Source organism: Nerophis ophidion, linkage group LG05, assembly GCF_033978795.1.
Source record: "Nerophis ophidion isolate RoL-2023_Sa linkage group LG05, RoL_Noph_v1.0, whole genome shotgun sequence".
In the NCBI taxonomy this organism is placed as follows: domain Eukaryota; kingdom Metazoa; phylum Chordata; class Actinopteri; order Syngnathiformes; family Syngnathidae; genus Nerophis; species Nerophis ophidion.
Window position 1 is genome coordinate 3,048,846 of NC_084615.1, and position 21,350 is coordinate 3,070,195.

Consider the following 21,350-nt stretch of genomic DNA (forward strand, 5'->3'; position numbering starts at 1 on the left):
CAAACTTTTTGAATTAGGCCATTGGGCTAAAAAAATAGAAAGAAATTTGAAACATGTTTCAAAAAAATGGCACAAGTGGGAAAAAAGACTAAAAGTTGAGGAATGCTCATCAAACACTTATGTAGGAGCCTAAATGCTGTTTAAGTTAATTTACATTTAATGAAAGGTGCTTTATGTTTATTCAGCCAAAAGAGGACTATTTCCTTTATTTGCATGATAAGAAAATGTATATATTGAATGCTTAGAGTAATTATATAAAGCTCACTTTAATTGTAATTATTACATTTGTCAAAATGATTTGATGACGTAACTGTTTTAAGTGCATATATGGCGGAAGGATGCGTGTGGTAAGTTGGTTTTTGGACGCACGGTGTTATGGGTAATGGCAGTCAGGTGCGGTGGAATTGAGCCACACAGTTTTTTGACCTCACTCATACTTATTCTAACTAGTACTGCAACAAACTCTCTTTATTTTGTCATTCATTTGTTCCCACATCGTGACTGTTTTATGTTTGAAATGATTAAGATCACAAGTAAACCATACAAACCAAGAAGAACATCTGGAGTTTCGTGTTGTTGTTGCCGCAGCAAGTGGACTGAATGTGATAGTAGAGGAGCCTCAAGCTACTTTAGGAATCATCAAACACTTATTTGGAACATCCCACAGGTGTGCAGGCTAATTGGGAACAGGTGGGTGCCATGATTGGCTATAAAAGCAGCTTCCATGAAATGCTCAGTCATTCACAAACAAGGATGGGGCGAGGGTCACCACTTTGTCCACAAATGCGTGAGCAAATTTGTCCAACATTGTAAGAACAACATTTCTCAACAAGCTATTGCAAGGAATTTAGGGATTTCAACATCTACGCTCCGTAATGTCATCGAAAGGTTCAGAGAATCTGGAGAAATCACTGCACGTAAGCGATATTATGGACCTTCGACTCCTTGGGCGGTACTGCATCAAAAAGCGACATCAGTGTGTAAAGGATATCACCACATGGGCTCAGTCTTTGCAGTGTATTCAATTGAATATAAGTTAAAAATAATTTGCAAATCATTGTATTCTGTTTTTATTTACGAATGACACAACATGCCAACTTCACTGCTTTTGGGTGAAGTTTTCAGTGAGCAGGCGTAAATGTGTAAACGCGTGTTGACTTTTTGTATTGGTTGCATTTTATTTGTACCATGAGCAGGAAAGGTTGTTTGGATTGGGTATATTTTTTTATATCAAAGCCACAATTTATGTTCGACCTGTGTAGAGGCAGGGATTTGTTCCTCACTTGCCACCTGGGATAGTAGGTGTGGCTACGTGTGTGTGTGTGTGTGTGTGTGTGTGTGTGTGTGTGTGTGTGTGTGTGTGTGTGTGTGTGTGTGTGTGTGTGTGTGTGTGGGGCTGAATTATTAGCACTATTTGGCTTGTATGGAGAGAGTGTGACCCATTACTTCTGTGGAGTGCAAAGGGACCACAAACCATCTGCAATTAATGCATTGTATTTTTACTCAACAGAAAAACAAAACCGCAATATTGACTTCATGTTGCATATTTGGACCCAGGTGTGCTTTTCACTCTCAATGACTAGAATGACTTTCTGATAGTCAAACATCAACCTGATTAACTCACATTGTCCACAAGATGGCGGCAGAATTGCAGCAATTATGTTTGCAGATTTCCATCCATTTTCTACCGCTTATTCCCTTTGGGGTCGCTGGTGCCTATCTCAGCTACAATCGGGCGGAAGGCGGGGTAGACCCTGGACAAGTCGCCACCTCATCCCAGTGTTTTCAGATATTTATAATAAAACTTTGACTTGGACTTAGACAAACTTTATGACTTTCTAACACCCTGTAGTTTGGAAACCCTTGATTTCGAAAAGGGCCTGTTTAGTTGGCAAAGATTGTATGATGAGCACAAATGACTCTGGAACTGAGGAATTCACTTTAAAATGGATCAATACATTTTGGATGCAAACCAACAAACTGGCGGATTTACATATGTTCCACAGGAGTAAGATTCTCCAGGGGGCGCCACAATCATTTGGATTTATCGCCTTCATTGATGTGCATTTTTGATCAATAGACAAACTCTAACAACAAAACACAGATTTACGCACCTATGCTCGAGAAGAAACCGGATGAAGATAATCTTCCAAAAAAAAAAAATCCTGCCTCCTTCAACATAAGTAATTAATGGATAGGCCAGATTCACAAGCATCCAAATATAATGAAAACATGCAAAAACTTCACAAAGTACAAACCAAACTAAAAATAATATACACCTCAAGGAATGATACAAAACAAATACAAAACCAGACAAAAATAAGTCAAGTAAATATAAAGCAAAATGCAAACACTTATTGTTCCGTCTTTATATTTTTTCCAATTGGAATATATTTCTACAATCTTTTATCTCATTGTAAAGAGAATTCCATAGTTGAACCCCCGCCACTGATGTACACTTTTGTTACAAAGTTATCTTTGAATACTGAAGTTTGAAATGAGATTTTCTTCTATGCTCTTCATTCTCAGAAGTGATGACAAACATTGTTTGTCATTTTGCTGATAACGTTTTACTTTTAGCCTTAAATATAACACATTATGTCTGTAACCTTACTAGCTCCTGTAGTTTCAATAAACCAGAATTAATAAATAATATGTAAGTGTGTTCTAGATCAGTGGTCAGTCAAGTACTCCCTGTCAACATCTTTTTCATTCAAGTACTCCCTGTCAACATCTTTTTACTTCAAGTACTCCCTGTCAACATCTTTTTCATTCAAGTACTCCCTGTCAACATCTTTTTACTTCAAGTACTCCCTGTCAACATATTTTTCATTCAAGTACTCCCTGTCAACATCTTTTACATTCAAGTACTCCCTGTCAACATCTTTTTACTTCAAGTACTCCCTGTCAACATCTTTTTACTTCAAGTACTCCCTGTCAACATCTTTTTACTTCAAGTACTCCCTGTCAACATCTTTTTACTTCAAGTACTCCCTGTCAACATCTTTTTACTTCAAGTACTCCCTGTCAACATCTTTTTACTTCAAGTACTCCCTGTCAACATCTTTTTCATTCAAGTACTCCCTGTCAACATCTTTTTCATTCAAGTACTCCCTGTCAACATCTTTTACATTCAAGTACTCCCTGTCAACATCTTTTACATTCAAGTACTCCCTGTCAACATCTTTTTACTTCAAGTACTCCCTGTCAACATCTTTTTCATTCAAGTACTCCCTGTCAACATCTTTTACATTCAAGTACTCCCTGTCAACATCTTTTTACTTCAAGTACTCCCTGTCAACATCTTTTTACTTCAAGTACTCCCTGTCAACATCTTTTTACTTCAAGTACTCCCTGTCAACATCTTTTTACTTCAAGTACTCCCTGTCAACATCTTTTTCATTCAAGTACTCCCTGTCAACATCTTTTTACTTCAAGTACTCCCTGTCAACATCTTTTTACTTCAAGTACTCCCTGTCAACATCTTTTTCATTCAAGTACTCCCTGTCAACATCTTTTTACTTCAAGTACTCCCTGTCAACATCTTTTTCATTCAAGTACCCCCTGTCAACATCTTTTTCATTCAAGTACTCCCTGTCAACATCTTTTTCATTCAAGTACTCCCTGTCAACATCTTTTACATTCAAGTACTCCCTGTCAACATCTTTTTACTTCAAGTACTCCCTGTCAACATCTTTTTACTTCAAGTACTCCCTGTCAACATCTTTTTACTTCAAGTACTCCCTGTCAACATCTTTTTACTTCAAGTACTCCCTGTCAACATCTTTTTCATTCAAGTACTCCCTGTCAACATCTTTTTACTTCAAGTACTCCCTGTCAACATCTTTTTACTTCAAGTACTCCCTGTCAACATCTTTTTCATTCAAGTACTCCCTGTCAACATCTTTTTACTTCAAGTACTCCCTGTCAACATCTTTTTCATTCAAGTACCCCCTGTCAACATCTTTTTCATTCAAGTACTCCCTGTCAACATCTTTTTCATTCAAGTACTCCCTGTCAACATCTTTTTCATTCAAGTACTCCCTGTCAACATCTTTTTCATTCAAGTACTCCCTGTCAACATCTTTTTCATTCAAGTACTCCCTGTCAACATCTTTTTCATTCAAGTACTCCCTGTCAACATCTTTTTCATTCAAGTACTCCCTGTCAACATCTTTTTCATTCAAGTACTCCCTGTCAACATCTTTTTCATTCAAGTACTCCCTGTCAACATCTTTTTCATTCAAGTACTCCCTAATCACAGCAAAGCATTTTTGGTTGAAAAGAGATAAAAAAGTAAAATACAGCACTATGTCATCAGTTTCTGATTTATTAAATTGTATAACAGTGCAAAATATTGCTCATTTGTAGTGGCCTTTCTTCAACTATTTGAAAAAAAAGATCAAATAAGTAAAAACTTTTTGAAAAATAAAAAGTGATTCAATGATAAATGCAGATTTCTCCACATAGAAGTAATCATCAACTTAAAGTGCCCTCTTTGGGGATTGTAATAGAGATCCATCTGGATTCATCAACTTACTTATAAACATTTCTTCATAAAAAAAATAATTTTTTAACATCAATATTTATGGAACATGTCCACAAAAAATAATATTGCATTGTTGCATTTCTTTTCATAGTTTATGAACGTACTTTCATATTTTGTTGAAGTATTATTCAAAAAATATATTTATAAAGGATTTTTGAGTTGTTGCTATTTTTAGAATATTTTAAAAATTCTCACGTACCCTCATTTGAGAACCACTGTTCTAGATAATCTGATTCATATTTAGTTGCAGAACATATTGTGTTTGACTTTGGAGGTCTGAATAGTGAAGCATTCAACATGGCCTTTAGACATAATGACTAGAAGACTTGAATACAACATGGCCTTTAGACATAATGACTAGAAGACTTGAATACAACATGGCCTTTAGACATAACGACTAGAAGACTTGAATACAACATGGCCTTTAGACATAATGACTAGAAGACTTGAATACAACATGGCCTTTAGACATAATGACTAGAAGACTTGTATAGATGTTTGAAGACACGGCGTCAGTGACCACTCACCAGAATCCCACCAGGCTGACCTGAATAGGTGCACTCATCCATGGAAACCTCTGAAGGCAGCAGGCAAAAAAAACATAAAAGTAGCATTGAATTCCTGTCCTGCTGCATTTATTTCACCGTATAACATTCCTCTGTTGAGAGCTCACCTTCAAAAAGGCCTTCTTTTCCAAATGGTTCATTAAAAAGGGCGGGATGGCTGAAAGGAAACAGAAATGAGACATGACGGCATAGAAGATGACATCCAGAGTAGTTTGGAGTACCCATTCCCGGAGAGGCCATGAGGATCCTGGAGACCACAACCTGAGAGATAGCTTGCTGGGCGGCTTTGGTGGACTCTCCTATCCTGTTGTCCTTCTCGTCTGTTATGGGAATGCCGTGTTGGAGTTCTCTGGGGACGAGGAGCAAAAGACCACAAATCTTACACAAAGTATGGTCTCAAAGACCAGAGATGGGATTTATGTTTAATCTAGGAAACAATCATTGATATCACTTATAAAATCAATCAATCATCAATCAATGTTTACTTATATAGCCCTAAATCACTAGTGTCTCAAAGGGCTGCACAAACCACCACGACATCCTCGGTAGGCCCACATAAGGGCAAGGAAAACTCACACCCAGTGGGACGTCGGTGACAATAATGACTATGAGAACCTTGGAGAGGAGGAAAGCAATGGATGTCGAGCGGGTCTAACATGATACTGTGAAAGTTCAATCCATAATGGATCCAACACAGCCGCGAGAGTCCAGTCCAAAGCGGATCCAACACAGCAGCGAGAGTCCCGTTCACAGCGGAGCCAGCAGGAAACCATCCCAAGCGGAGGCGGATCAGCAGCGCAGAGATGTCCCCAGCCGATACACAGGCAAGCAGTACATGGCCACCGGATCGGACCGGACCCCCTTCACAAAGGAGAGTGGGACATAGAAGAAAAAGAAAAGAAACGGCAGATCAACTGGTCTAAAAAGGGAGTCTATTTAAAGGCTAGAGTATACAAATGAGTTTTAAGGTGAGACTTAAATGCTTCTACTGAGGTGGCATCTCGAACTTTTACCGGGAGGGCATTCCAGAGTACTGGAGCCCGAACGGAAAACGCTCTATAGCCCGCAGACTTTTTTTGGGCTTTGGGAATCACTAGCAAGCCGGAGTCCTTTGAAGGCAGATTTCTTGCCGGGACATATGGTACAATACAATCGGCAAGATAGGCTGGAGCTAGACCGTGTAGTATTTTATACGTAAGTAGTAAAACCTTAAAGTCACATCTTAAGTGCACAGGAAGCCAGTGCAGGTGAGCCAGTATAGGTATATAAAGGTATATACAGTATAGGTATATATGTAGGTATATATGTATATAAAGGTATATACAGTATAGGTATATATGTATGTATATATGTATATAAAGGTATATACAGTATAGGTATATATGTATGTATATATGTATATAAAGGTATATACAGTATAGGTATATATGTATGTATATATGTATATAAAGGTATATACAGTATAGGTATATATGTATGTATATATGTATATAAAGGTATATACAGTACAGGCGCAATGTGATCAAACTTTCTTGTTCTTGTCAAAAGTCTAGCAGCCGCATTTTGTACCAACTGTAATCTTTTAATGCTAGACATGGGGAGACCCCAAAATAATACGTTACAGTAGTCGAGGCGAGACGTAACAAACGCATGGATAATGATCTCGGCGTCTTTAGTGGACAGAATGGAGCGAATTTTAGTGATATTACGGAGATGAAAGAAGGCCGTTTTAGTAACGCTTTTAATGTGTGCCTCAAAGGAGAGAGTTGGGTGGAAGATAATACCCAGATTCTTTACCGAGTCACCTTGTTTAATTGTTTGGTTGTCAAATGTTAGAGTTGTATTATTAAATAGAGGTCGGTGTCTAGCAGGACCGATAATCAGCATTTCCGTTTTTTTGGCGTTGAGTTGCAAAAAGTTAGCGGACATCCATTGTTTAATTTCATTAAGACACGCCTCCAGCTGACTACAATCCGGCGTGTTGGTCAGCTTTAGGGGCATGTAGAGTTGGGTGTCATCAGCATAACAGTGAAAGCTAACACCGTATTTGCGAATGATTTCACCTAGCGGGAGCATGTAGATGCTGAAGAGTGCAGGGCCAAGGACCGAACCCTGGGGAACTCCACACGTTACCTTAACGTAGTCCGAGGTCACATTGTTATGGGAGACACACTGCATCCTATCAGTAAGATAAGAGTTAAACCAAGACAGGACTAAGTCTGACATACCAATTCGTGTTTTGATACGTTCTAATAAAATATTATGATCGACGGTATCGAAAGCAGCGCTAAGATCGAGGAGCAGCAACATAAATGACGCATCAGAATCCATCGTTAGCAATAGATCATTAGTCAATTTTGCGAGGGCTGTCTCCGTGGAGTGATTTGCCCTGAAACCGGATTGAAAGGTTTCACATAGATTGTTAGACGCTAAGTGTTCATTTAACTGCTCCGCAACAATTTTTTCAAGGATTTTTGAAATAAAGGGAAGGTGAGACACCGGTCGGTAGTTTACCATGAGGTCAGGATCGAGGTTAGGTCTTTTAAGAAGAGGATGAATAACCGCTTTTTTGAATGCTAGGGGAACAGTGCCCGAGGAGAGTGATAAGTTTATAATATTTAGCACTGATGGACCTAATAATACAAAGAGCTCCTTGATCAGTTTCCCAGGAAGAGGGTCAAGTAAGCATGTTGTCTGTTTTATTCCATTTACACGTTGTAACAATTCCTCTAATGTTATTTCCTCAAAACGAGATAAACTATTTTGGAGGGCAGTATCCGCCGTATATACCATCTAGTCAGTGTTAATAGAACCCCGTTGTAGCTGGGACGCATTGTCTTTAATCTCCTTTCTAATGACTTCAATTTTCTTACTAAAGAATTGCATAAAGTCATCAGCTGAGTGGGTGGAGCTACTGGAAGGAGTCCCTTGTTGGGTTAGCGATGCTACCGTACTAAACAAAAATTTAGGATCGTTTTTATTACGGTGGATGAGATTTGAGTAATATTTAGCTTTAGCTAAGGTAAGCATGCGTTTATAAGTTATTAAACCATCACTCCATGCTTGATGGTGCACCTCAAGTTTAGTCGTGCGCCATTTGCGTTCCAGCTTTCTACATAATTTCTGAGCTCTAGTTTCTTCTGTAAACCACGGGGTACGCTTTTTTGGAGCCTTTTTTAACTTTAGCGGTACTATGTTATCAATGGTTTCGCGCAGGGCGTCGTTAAAGTTGTTAGTGAGGTTATCAATAGAGCCCACATACTTTGGGAATGGTGCCATTACCGAGGGCAGTAGGTCAGCAAGAGTTGTCGTTGTGGCCGTATTAATGTTGCGGCTGCTATAGTAGTTATTATTATTATTAGTTTGACGAACATGCGTCTGAACCTCGAATTTTATAAGGTAATGATTGGACAATACTTTAGTATACGGGAGTATCGTAACTTTGGAGACGGTGATACCCCTGACAAGCACTAGGTCTATCGTATTACCGTTGCGATGCGTGGGTTCATTTATTATTTGTGTAAGACCACAGTTATCAATTATAGTCTGGAGCGCCACGCACGGTGGGTCCGATGGGGTATTCATATGGATATTAAAGTCCCCCATTATGATTATATTATCGGCGTGTGTCACTAGATCAGCAACGAACTCTGAGAATTCATTTATAAAGTCCGAATAGGGCCCTGGGGGGCGGTAGATAACAGCCAGGTGTAGAGGCAGCGGTGTGACAGACCTCATAGTAAGCACCTCAAACGATTTATATTTATTATTTATGTTAGGACTAAGGTTAAAGTTTTCGTTGTATATTAGTGCGACCCCCCCACCCCTTTTAAGCGGACGGGCAATATGCGCATGTGTAAAGTTAGGAGGACATGCCTCATTTAGCGCAAAAAAGTCGTTTGGTTTAAGCCAGGTTTCGCTGAGACCGATGACGTTAAGATTGTTGTCTCTGATGATATCATTAACTAACAACGTTTTGGGAGACAATGATCTTATGTTTAAAAAACCTATATTATAGGTAGGGGGCTGTCTTAGGGAGTTTTTGATCAAATTATCCGTAGTAGCAATATTAATAATGTTGTGTTTATTATGCCCAGTGCATTCAGTATAGTTACGACCATATCTAGGAATTGATACGACAGGAATTTTCCGATTGATTGTTGCTTTGATAAACTGCACGCATCATGGTTAGCCACCTCAGTAACGGGGATTTTCCGATTGTTTGTTTGTTGCTTTGATAAACTGCACGCATCATGGTTAGCCTCCTCAGTAACGGGGATTTTCCGATTGTTTGTTTGTTGCTTTGATAAACTGCACGCATCATGGTTAGCCACCTCAGTAACGGGGATTTTCCGATTGTTTGTTTGTTGCTTTGATAAACTGCACGCATCATGGTTAGCCACCTCAGTAACGGGGATTTTCCGATTGTTTGTTTGTTGCTTTGATAAACTGCATGCATCATGGTTAGCCACCTCAGTAACGGGGATTTTCCGATTGTTTGTTTGTTGCTTTGATAAACTGCACGCATCATGGTTAGCCACCTCAGTAACGGGGATTTTCCGATTGTTTGTTTGTTGCTTTGATAAACTGCACGCATCATGGTTAGCCACCTCAGTAACGGGGATTTTCCGATTGTTTGTTTGTTGCTTTGATAAACTGCACGCATCATAGTTAGCCACCTCAGTAAAACACATGTCCAACTCTGAAACACTCAAAGCAGAAAAAACTTGTTCTAATTTAACTGACTCCTTACCCAGACCAGTAGTCTCGCATCTTCCATTTAAATCCGTCTTCAGGGTGGAGGGAAGTGGTGTTCTGTGGGGATTAGCCTTCTGCTTTGTTTTTAGCCCCGCTCGACATCTGCGTTTCCGATCACACCGCTGGCGTCTGCTCCGTAGACGGCCCCCGCTGCTACTAGACTCCTCTGCTTCACAGGCCGCTGGATGTAGCCGCCGACGTATTCCCATGCTAGTTAGCATGTTTAGCACGCACGCGTCTATCAGTCCAAAACGGCCCGATATCTCCACATCCAGAAGTGTCTGGCGGTCGTACGTGATCACGGAGTGACCACGATGTGAGCCAGCCATAAAGTCTGTGGAATTGTCCGGTATTTCTGCCAAATGTTTCATCTTTAACAGGAGCTTCGCGAGGACGCAGCCCGTTCGGGCGCCGCCATCTTGGAAAAACCAAATATAAGATGTGAATCCAAATTATTTAAATGTACACCAATATGAGGCCCGGAAAAGGGTGGAGTGCCATTTCCGGGTTGGGGGGGAGACCCCTCCCCAAGTGGAGGAGTTCAAGTACCTCTGCATCTTGTTCACGGGTTGGGGGGGGAGACCCCTCCCCAAGTGGAGGAGTTCAAGTACCTCTGCATCTTGTTCACGGGTTGGGGGGGGAGACCCCTCCCCAAGTGGAGGAGTTCAAGTACCTAGGAGTCTTGTTCACGGGTTGGTGGGGAGACCCCTCCCCAAGTGGAGGAGTTCAAGTACCTCTGCATCTTGTTCACGGGTTGGGGGGGAGACCCCTCCCCAAGTGGAGGAGTTCAAGTACCTCTGCATCTTGTTCACGGGTTGGGGGGGGAGACCCCTCCCCAAGTGGAGGAGTTCAAGTACCTAGGAGTCTTGTTCACGGGTTGGTGGGGAGACCCCTCCCCAAGTGGAGGAGTTCAAGTACCTCTGCATCTTGTTCACGGGTTGGGGGGGAGACCCCTCCCCAAGTGGAGGAGTTCAAGTACCTCTGCATCTTGTTCACGGGTTGGGGGGGGAGACCCCTCCCCAAGTGGAGGAGTTCAAGTACCTAGGAGTCTTGTTCACGGGTTGGTGGGGAGACCCTGCCCCAAGTGGAGGAGTTCAAGTACCTCTGGATCTTGTTCACGGGTTGGGGGGGAGACCCCTCCCCAAGTGGAGGAGTTCAAGTACCTCTGGATCTTGTTCACGGGTTGGGGGGGAGACCCCTCCCCAAGTGGAGGAGTTCAAGTACCTAGGAGTCTTGTTCACGAGTGAAGGTAGAGATGATCGTGAGATCGACAGGCAGATCGGTGCGGCGTCTTCAGTAATGCGGATGCTGTATCGATTCATTATGGTGAAGAAGGAGCTGAGCCAGAAGGCAAAGCTCTCCGGTGGATCTACGTTCCCATCCTCACCTATGGTCATGAGCTTTGGGTTATGACCGAAAGGATAAGATCACTGGTACAAGCGGCCCAAATGAGTTTGTGTCTCTCCCTTAGAGATAGGGTGAGAAGTTCTGCCATCCGGGAGGAACTCAAAGTAAAGCCGCTGCTCCTCCACATGGAGAGGAGCCAGATGAGGTGGTTCGGGCATCTGGTCAGGATGCCACCCGAACGCTTTTGGGAAGACTATCTCCTGGCTTGCCAGGGAACGCCTCAGGATCCCCCGGGAGGAGCTGGACCAAGTGGCTGGGGAGAGGGAAGTATGGACTTCCCTGCTTAGGCTGCTGCCCCCGCGACCCGACCTCGGATAAGCAGAGGATGGATGGATGAACCAATATGGGTGGGAAATATTCTTAAATATTAACTATATATTTTTGTGTTTTATTGGCAATGTAAACATTCCCTAAGTTGGCACCATATCCCCATGCTTCGACAGTGACATCACTATTTGGACTTTCCCCTCCACCTAAAATTAGAAACTTTGTAGCACAAGAGCATACAGACCAAAACACAAATAAGTCACTTAAAAGAGCCATTCAAAAGACTTGATTCGTTTGCGAATGCCACATCACTATGGAGATCTCTTAACCACCCAGATCCTGTTTCTCTGACTGACTCTACCATAGAACTTCTAAACAAGTTCAACAAATACTTTCCAAAAATAGGCCAATGAAGTCATACAAAATAGCATGACGCAACGTCACAAGAGTATTTGGCTTTGTCTTTGGTTGTCTTTGCCATTTATTCCCCGCAGTGTCAACAAAAGCTTCTTATCAAAGTTCCAAAGCACATTTAACAACAAGTGAGTTCCAAGTGTATGGAAATAAACAGACATAAAATACACTGAGGTCAATTATATTCCAATAGAAAAAACAACATGTAAATATTGTAATCCAAGCGATTTATAAATAAAGAAATCAACAGTAATACAAAAGGGATAAAGAAAAAATATAATTAATACTTTTGGAAATTGTTTTTTTTTTTTTACAATTGTTCTAACATTTCTTAACAACTTGAGTGTACGTAGATGACATTCTGGGTCAGACATCCAAATGTTGGCTTTGCTTTTTAAGACTAACTTCTTTTTGTGTGACAATCAAACATGTTAAAATGAGTGACATTTTTCATTAGATGAATCACACAGGAAACAACTTGCATGTATAAACTAAATACATTTTCTTAAAGACCACAAGATATTGACAGAAATGCAAGTTTGTCAGAATGTCAAACGGGGACAAAAATCATGGTTTTACTTAAATGCACGTCATTTATTTGCTGAAAACATGCTTACAGTTTTTGTCAAATTGGGGGGAAATATGCCAGTCAACTTTGCAAAGTCCTGCTTCAATGTCCTGGTCAGTCACATAACAACCTGCTTCAATGTCCTAGTCAGTCACATAACAACCTGCTTCAATGTCCTGGTCAGTCACATAACAACCTGCTTCAATGTCCTGGTCAGTCACATAACAACCTGCTTCAATGTCCTGGTCAGTCACATAACAACCTGCTTCAATGTCCTGGTCAGTCACATAACAACCTGCTTCAATGTCCTGGTCAGTCACATAACAACCTGCTTCAATGTCCTGGTCAGTCACATAACAACCTGCTTCAATGTCCTGGTCAGTCACATAACAACCTGCTTCAATGTCCTGGTCAGTCACATAACAACCTGCTTCAATGTCCTGGTCAGTCACATAACAACCTGCTTCAATGTCCTGGTCAGTCACATAACAACCTGCTTCAATGTCCTGGTCAGTCACATAACAACCTGCTTCAATGTCCTGGTCAGTCACATAACAACCTGCTTCAATGTCCTGGTCAGTCACATAACAACCTGCTTCAATGTCCTGGTCAGTCACATAACAACCTGCTTCAATGTCCTGGTCAGTCACATAACAACCTGCTTCAATGTCCTGGTCAGTCACATAACAACCTGCTTCAATGTCCTGGTCAGTCACATAACAACCTGCTTCAATGTCCTGGTCAGTCACATAACAACCTGCTTCAATGTCCTGGTCAGTCACATAACAACCTGCTTCAATGTCCTGGTCAGTCACATAACAACCTGCTTCAATGTCCTGGTCAGTCACATAACAACCTGCTTCAATGTCCTGGTCAGTCACATAACAACCTGCTTCAATGTCCTGGTCAGTCACATAACAACCTGCTTCACCTTTCATCTAACATCCCATTCTTGCAGCCCATCCCGATACTGATCATCCATCAGTAAGATTGGCCGATACCAACACGATACAGATCACCCATACTAACTATACATTTTTCAATGTATTTTTTCGGGCTTCTATTGTTGAAGTTAAAGTAGCAATGGTTGTCTCTCTCTCTCTCTCTCTCTCACACACACACACGCACGCACGCACGCACGCACGCACGCACGCACGCACGCACACACACACACACACACACACACTAGGTGTGGTGAAATGTGTCCTCTGCATTTGACCCATCCCCTTGATCACCCCTGGGAGGTGAGGGGAGCAGTGAGCAACAGCGGTGCCGCGCCCGGGAATCATTTATGCTGATTTAACCCCCAATTACAATTTTTGATGCTGATTGCCAAGCAGGGAGGTACTGGCTCCCATTTTTATAGTCTTTGGGGTTTGAACTCCCAACCTAGCGATCTCAGGGCAGACACTCTAACCACTAAGCCACTGAGTAGGTTGAGTATTGACATTTGAACAATATCAACACAATAAACTATTTACATTTTTCTCTTTTAATGACATACAATTGTTTGAGCAAAACCAAATGAATAGTAAACAAAAACTACTATCTGTTGTTCATGGAAGACATGTTTGCCCTCAAAGTTCCCCCTGGGTCCTAAAGATTACTTCCTGATGTTGTAAACGTTGAGAAAATAAAACTATCAACCTAATCGCTGTAGTATCCATCATACACTGTACTGATACCACCCTTGGTATCGACATCACCAATTTATAGTTTGATCTGCAAAACATGTTGTGTACTGACTGTAACAATGCAGTTGTTTTTATATTATCCTCTCTTCAACTCTTACTTATTCTACTTGTTTATAAGTGAAATCCATCCATCCACATTTCTTAAACTTTAATAAGCACTTATTTCTTGGTGTGGTTTCAAGCTAGCCTAGCTAGCCGCATGCCTGCTCTCGGTGTGTAACATGACTAGCCCTCCAGTGATAATACTACTTAGTGATACTTAAGATACTACGAAATGCAGTTTATTTGCAACAATGACTATTGTTAAAGTCCTACTGAAAGCCACTACTAGCCACCACACAGTCTGATAGTTTATATATCAATGATGAAATCATAACATTGCAACACATGCCAATACGCCCGCTTTAGTTTACTAAATTGCAATTTTAAATTTCCCGCGGAGTTTCTTGTTGAAAACGTGGCGGAATGATGACGTGTGTTTGTGACGTCTTGGGTTGGAGGGGACATATTAGCCCAGCACCACTCACGGCTAAAAGTCGTCTCTTTTCATCGCATAATTACACAGTCATTTGGACATCTGTGTTGCTGAATCTTTTGCAATGTTTTCAATTAATAATGGAGACGTCAAAGAAGAATGCTGTTGGTGGATTGCAGCTGCCTTTAACAACCAAAACACAGCCTCTGTTTCTTTGTTTGTTGTGAAGCTTTAACACAGAGGGGTCAAGCCAACATGTTTCTCTACGTCAACTAGCAAGTTTTTAGATGGGAACATTGTGATATTAAGTCGGCTCTTATCAGAGACTTCAGTGGATTACGTGACCTCATCCTGCAGCTCAAAAAGGCAGCTGTGATCTTGGCTCTTTGGCTTCTCTGAGAGACACTGGCGTTCACCACAGCCATCCGACTTTCAGGTAAATCTTTACAATCTCACTAAAACACTATTAAAACAATAAGCAGATAAGGGATCTTCCAGAATTATCTTAGTAAATGTGTTTAAATACATCTGAAACGCTCACACTGCCGTCGCTTTTTCTTTTTTGTGATTCACTCTAACTTTCCTCATCCACGAATCTTTCATCCTGGCTCAAATTAATGGAGAAACTGTCACTTTCTCAGTCCAAATAGCTTTTGCCGCTGGAGGCTAACATATAAACAATGTTCAGATGTGAGGAGCTCCAGAACCCGTGATGTCACGCGCACATCGTCTGCTACTTCCGGTACAGGCAAGGCTTTTTTATTAGCGACCAAAAGTTGCCAACTTTATGGTGGATGTTCTCTACTAAATCCTTTCAGCAAAAATATGGCAATATCGCGAAATGATCAAGTATGACACATAGAATGGATCTGCCATCCCTGTTTTAACAAATCTCATTTCAGTAGGCCTTTAACTTCGGGAAGCGGTTCTACACCAAGTAGCTGCCGACTTGTCAACCAGATGGGATCTTGTTAGTGATCGGCATTGATTGGCAATGGTGATCACCTACTTTTTCAAGAAAACCGCCTCGTATTGACATGTGGCCGATCGATCGCCACATCCCTACAGTGAAGGCTTATTACTGGAACTGATTATGTTATTATCAAAATGTCTTATACAGAAATGTATATAAAAATCCAATTTATTTAATTGGGTCTGGAACTTCTTTAAACCTAATTAGGCCGCGTCAATGAGGCATCCCTACTGCCAAAGGAGGTCTTTTTTTTAAATATATATTTAAATGGCCAGCAGAGGGCGACTCCAGCAGCCTGCCAGTGTAAAACATGTTGGGAATTGAAGTGTTGCTTGAAGACACATACATGTTGTGTTCTTCTACTCCTTAGGTTACCATCGGGCCATGTTTTGGATGCCACGTGTCTGCCTTACCTTTGCCTCATCAGTGGGATGTTGATGCAGTTGGCAGCAGCTACAGCAGCAAATGGAACAAAGCGTCCAATCAGAGGTGAGACGTGCTGCAGAGAAAGAGAGAGGGGGCTTTAAAACACAGCAGTGAGGTGAAATAGTGCGTGTGTGCGTTAAAGCATCCCCAGCATAAATCAGCATGAATACCACTGAGGCGCGCCAATTCCAGAGCACGACCCCGTGAGTAATTAGGCTCCTCTCGGACAATGAGGCCATTTGTGAGCGGCTAACTTCACGTCAGCACGCCCGGGCGTTTGAGGTCAGCGCGTTTAAAATGAGACGTGGAAGGGGGTTGGCAGAAGTGATACCTTTGTTAGTGCGTTTAGTCCGAGAGCGGTAGCGACTGCCCCGGTGGTGGCAGATACGTACGCCGTGCCCAGCTGGCTGCAAACGAGAGAAGCACATCAGCGCTGAATGGAAAGGGTTAATGTGATCCTGGCTGCGGGCATACCTGACTGTGATGGGAGCGTCGCCGCTCCGGTTGGTGTAATTGACTATTGCGTTGAAGGACTGATTGATCCACTGCCAGAACAACACGGCTGGAGTCGTTCTGAAAGATGGCGAAAACAGCAAACTAATGGCTTTTCATGGGTTACACTGCAAAAAAACTGTTATATCTTTCTCTGAAATCAGTATTTTATGATATTCTGCTTTTATTCAGGTCAAACAATCCTCCTGAAATTCTGTGCTGAGAAGTTCCCCCTAAAGTTTCGGTGCGGCTAAGTACAGTCGTCTCACGTTTATCGCGGCCAATGGGTGCCAGGGCCAGACCCGATTTCCGCAAAGTAGAGGAGGAGTCACACGCTAGAGTTTAAAACAGTGGTTCTCAACCTTTTTTCAGTCATGTACCCCCTGTCAACATTTGTTTTCATTCAAGTACCCCCTAATAGGAGCAAAGCATTTTTGGTTGAAAAAAAGAGATAAAGAAGTAAAATACAGCACTATGTCATCAGTTTCTGATTTATTAAATTGTATAACAGTGCAAAATATTGCTCATTTGTAGTGGTCTTTCTTCAACTATTTGGAAAAAAATATATAAAAATAAACAATGATTCAATTATAAATAAAGATTTCTACACATAGAAGTAATCATCTTCTTTGGGGATTGTAATAGAGATCCATCTGGATTCATTGACTTAATTCAAAACTTTTCTTCACAAAAAAAGTAATCTTTAACATCAATATTTATGGAACATGTCCACAAAAATCTGTCTACAATGAATATTGCATTGTTGCATTTCTTTTCACACTTTATGAACTTACATTCATATTGTGTTGACATATTATTCAATAAATATATTTATAAAGGATTTTGTTGCTATTTTTAGAATATTTTTTTAAAATCTCGTACCCATTGGCATACCTTCAAGTACCCCCATTTGAGAACCACTGATTTAAAAGTATAAATTACCTGCATAAACATAGACACACGCAACAGGTAAACAAATGTTTCAATAAAAACAATTAGAAAACAAGTACAGTGCCCAATTGAACTATATTTTCCCGATCCTTTAAAATGGATTGAAATTCCCCCAAAGTGATCAGTTCAGGTCGCCTCAGATCTTTTTGTAGTTCATTCCAGAGCAAGTCTGGGTTGGTATGAATGACATGTTTTATTATAATTATTATGTAAAGTCAATAAGATATGTTCATATAACCACATTTCCTTAAAAAGCTAAGAGAGAATGTTCTGAACTCCTGTTTCCATGCCATGCTAAACAACAATAATAATAATAATAGGTTTAGATTAGAGATGATAATGGCTTTTTTGCTCGATATCCAAGATATTCCGATATTGTCCAACTCTTAATTACCGATACCGATATGTATCGATACCGATAGATACAGTGGTGGAATGAACACATTATTGTGCCTCATTTTGTTGTGATGCCCCGCTGGATGCAGTAAACAATTTAACAAGATTTTCCAAAATAAATCAACTCAAGTTATGGAAAAAAACAACAACACGGCACTGCCATATTTATTATTGAAGTCACAAAGTGCATTATTTTTTTTAACATGCCTCGAAACAGGAGCTTGGAATTTGGGACGTGCTCTCCCTGAGAGAGCATGAGGTGGTTTAGGGGGTAGCGGGGGTGTATATTGTACCGTCCCAGAAGGGTTAGTGCTGCAAGGGATTCTGGGTATTTGTTATGTTGTGTTACAGGGCAATGTTCTCCCGAAATGTGTTTGTCATTCTTGTTTGCTGTGGGTTTACAATGTGGGCGCGTATTTGTAACAGTGTTAAAGTTGCTTATACGGCCACCCTCAGTGTGACCTGTATGGCTGTTGACCAAGTATGCTTTTCATTCACTTGTGTGTGTGAAAAGCCGTAGATATTATGTGATCAGGCCGGCACGCAAAGGCAGTGCCTTTAAGGTTTATGGCGCTCTGTACTTCTCCCTACGTATGCGTACCACTCCATACAGCGGCGTTTTAAAAAGTCATACATTTTACTTTTTGAAACAGATACCAATCATTTACAATATCACATTTTAAAGCATTTATCGGACTGCCGATATTTATGGACATCTCTAATTATTATTATTATGTAAAGTTAATAAGATATGTTCATTTAACCACATTTCCTTAAAAAGCTAGGGGAGAATGTTCTGAACTCCTGTTTCCATGCCATGCTAAACAATAGTAAGAATAATAGGTTAGGTTTAGATAGCACTTTTCTAGACACTCATAGCACTTTACGGTGAAAACTGAGAACCCATCGTTCATCAACTCCACATTGACAAGTTGATGGTGGTAAGCTACATTTTTAGCCACGTCTGCCCTGAGGCAGACTGACGGAAATATGGTTGTCAATTGGACTGACGGCTCAAGCTGGATTCGAACCAGGAACCTTCAAGTTTCCGAACGATCGCTCTGAACCACGCCGCCCAATGTCATATTAGACTTTTTTTTTAGACCGCAAACTAGTTGAGCTACCATGACTTGATGAACGTGGACCCCGACTTAAACAAGTTGAAAAACTTATTGGGGTGTTACCATTTAGTGGTCAATTGTACGGAATATGTACTGTACTGTGCAATCTAATAATAAAAGTTTCAATCAAAGCTTGATTCAACAGCGCCCCTACTGGTTGCAACACAGTACTGCAGTTTGTTCCGCCTCATTTGCTTGAAGGCGCAATGAATGGATAAATATAAAACATTGGAGAGAAACATTGATGGCACTAGCTTTCAAATGTTTGCATTGTTTCGGGTTACAGAATTTTTTTCCAGGTAAACAACCAATCAACTTGACACCTTTTTGTTAGCTTTCCTACAAAGTGAATTAACGTAGGTGTGTGAATGGTTAGAGTTAGACTGCTGTCCAATGTGACGGACTAAAAAGGTTATGTAGCAATGTTAAGTCCAAGTTAAAAGTAGCAATGATTGTCACACACACTAGGTGTGGAGAAATGTGTCCTCTGCATTTGACCCATCCCCTCGTTCACCCACTGGGAGGTGAGGGGAGCAGTGAGCAGCAGCGGTGGCCACGCCCAGGAATCATTTTTGGTGATTTAACCCCCAATTCCAACCCCTTGATGCTGAGAGCCAAGCAGGGAGGTAATTGGTCCCATTTTTTTTATAGTCTTTGGTATGACTCGGCCGGGGTTTGAACACACAACCTACCATCTCAGGGCAGACACTCTAACCACTAGGCCACTGAGTAGGTGTGGGTCAACAGAATAACAGTTTTCAGATATATTCCGACTTTGCTCATTTGAAGTGTTGTGGGTTCAACCGCACTTTGGGTAGAAGAAGGGAGAATTATTTTTTCTAAAATCATCACAAACTATGGTCACAACTGTCATTTCCTGTTTGCTACCATTCACAAACTCTTCAGTTTCACTTCCTTTACAACTCGTTTCGACATCAAAGTACGATGAAAGTGACAAGCGGTAGAAAATAGATGGATGTTGAAAAAATATTTTGGATAGTGTTTCATGTTAATAATGAATAAAGCTAAATATGTATTCTTTGCTGTTTGCTAGTGTTTCCATATCTGAGCTATTGTGCAGAAACACGGGGAGAACACTCAAACCAATTATTTATTGAATTAGAAATATTAAAATTCCACAATATAGTGAATTTTCAAACAGCTAAAATTATACACAAAGCAAACTATAACATGCAACAATTATTCTCAACAAAAGAGGAGAACTATAATCTCAGTGAAAAATGTCATTTAAAACATTAATTTGCACGTACAACACTTAAAAACTTTAGTATACCAATATGTGTCATTTAATTATGGGATGGATTAAGTGAAGAAATCAAACAATGGACTAATATGATCCACTTCAAGAAACTCTTTGAACTTAAAGTGTTTACAAAGTACAAAGAAGAGCCATGATAAACATTTTGAACTTACTGATGATCTTAATTATCTGGTTATATCAAATATAACTTACTTCAATTTATTAATTTATATTTTAATGTTGTTATTCATGGAGTATATTGTGAATAAATTGAGCACAGGAAGTGAACAAATGTGTTAGCAGCTGCTATGTAAAGGAAAAGGGGTCGGATTAAATAAACTCTGCTCCTTTTCAAACATGTTGAAAATAAACTGGAAAATGTGAAGTATCATGTTGTAATTGTATGCATATTCAAAATAAAATCAGACAATATGGATCGCATATTTTATGCGATCCATATTGTAACCGACTGGGTCCTATGTTGTGGTTTCCCATGACCTTGAAAGCATCATTGTTACGTGCAGCTTTCTCTGCCGATGTTCGTCTTTGTTTGCATGGCTCCTGCGTGTTGATTGGCTGGGACGGAGCAGACATTAGCCGAGAATGTGAAGAACATTCGGATCCCACGTGTGTTGGGTGATAGAAATGATGGCTTACGACGGTTCTGTTGGTGTCTTCATCAGCTTTTTTGCCGTCGACTACGGCCTCCAGTAGTCTGAATGTAACAACTTCCATTGGAGGCTGATGAACCTTTGAAGTTTAATGTTTAATGAATCACTGGGTTAGTGACTTTGTCCTGGATAAGATTGTTGTTGATACTTTCCAATCAGGCTCTAGACCTTTAGACCACAGCTCTGATCAAGGTGAGAAAGACAAAGTCCCAATCTTAGTTCTGCTGCCTAGGACACAGTAGACCATAGTGTCTTTTAACAGAGGTTAGAAAACTGGGTCGGAATGTTTAGTTTAACTTCTACCTCGATCACAGGATGTACTTGGTTGGAATTGGTAACTGTTTGTCTCTGAGCAAATAGC

General features: G+C 40.7%; 1 protein-coding gene across 1 annotated transcript in view; it reads right to left on the minus strand.

Annotated features, from left to right (window-relative positions):
* Positions 1–21,350, minus strand: part of sfxn1 (sideroflexin 1) — a 35,394-nt gene that overhangs the window by 4,541 nt on the left and 9,503 nt on the right. The window contains exons 4-9 of the mRNA XM_061899722.1: positions 16,572–16,670; positions 16,429–16,504; positions 16,085–16,170; positions 5,337–5,464; positions 5,223–5,272; positions 5,077–5,126 (exon numbers count right to left, since the gene is read on the minus strand). Coding sequence (XP_061755706.1) covers positions 5,077–5,126; positions 5,223–5,272; positions 5,337–5,464; positions 16,085–16,170; positions 16,429–16,504; positions 16,572–16,670 — 489 coding nt within the window. The remainder of the gene's footprint in view (positions 1–5,076; positions 5,127–5,222; positions 5,273–5,336; positions 5,465–16,084; positions 16,171–16,428; positions 16,505–16,571; positions 16,671–21,350) is intronic.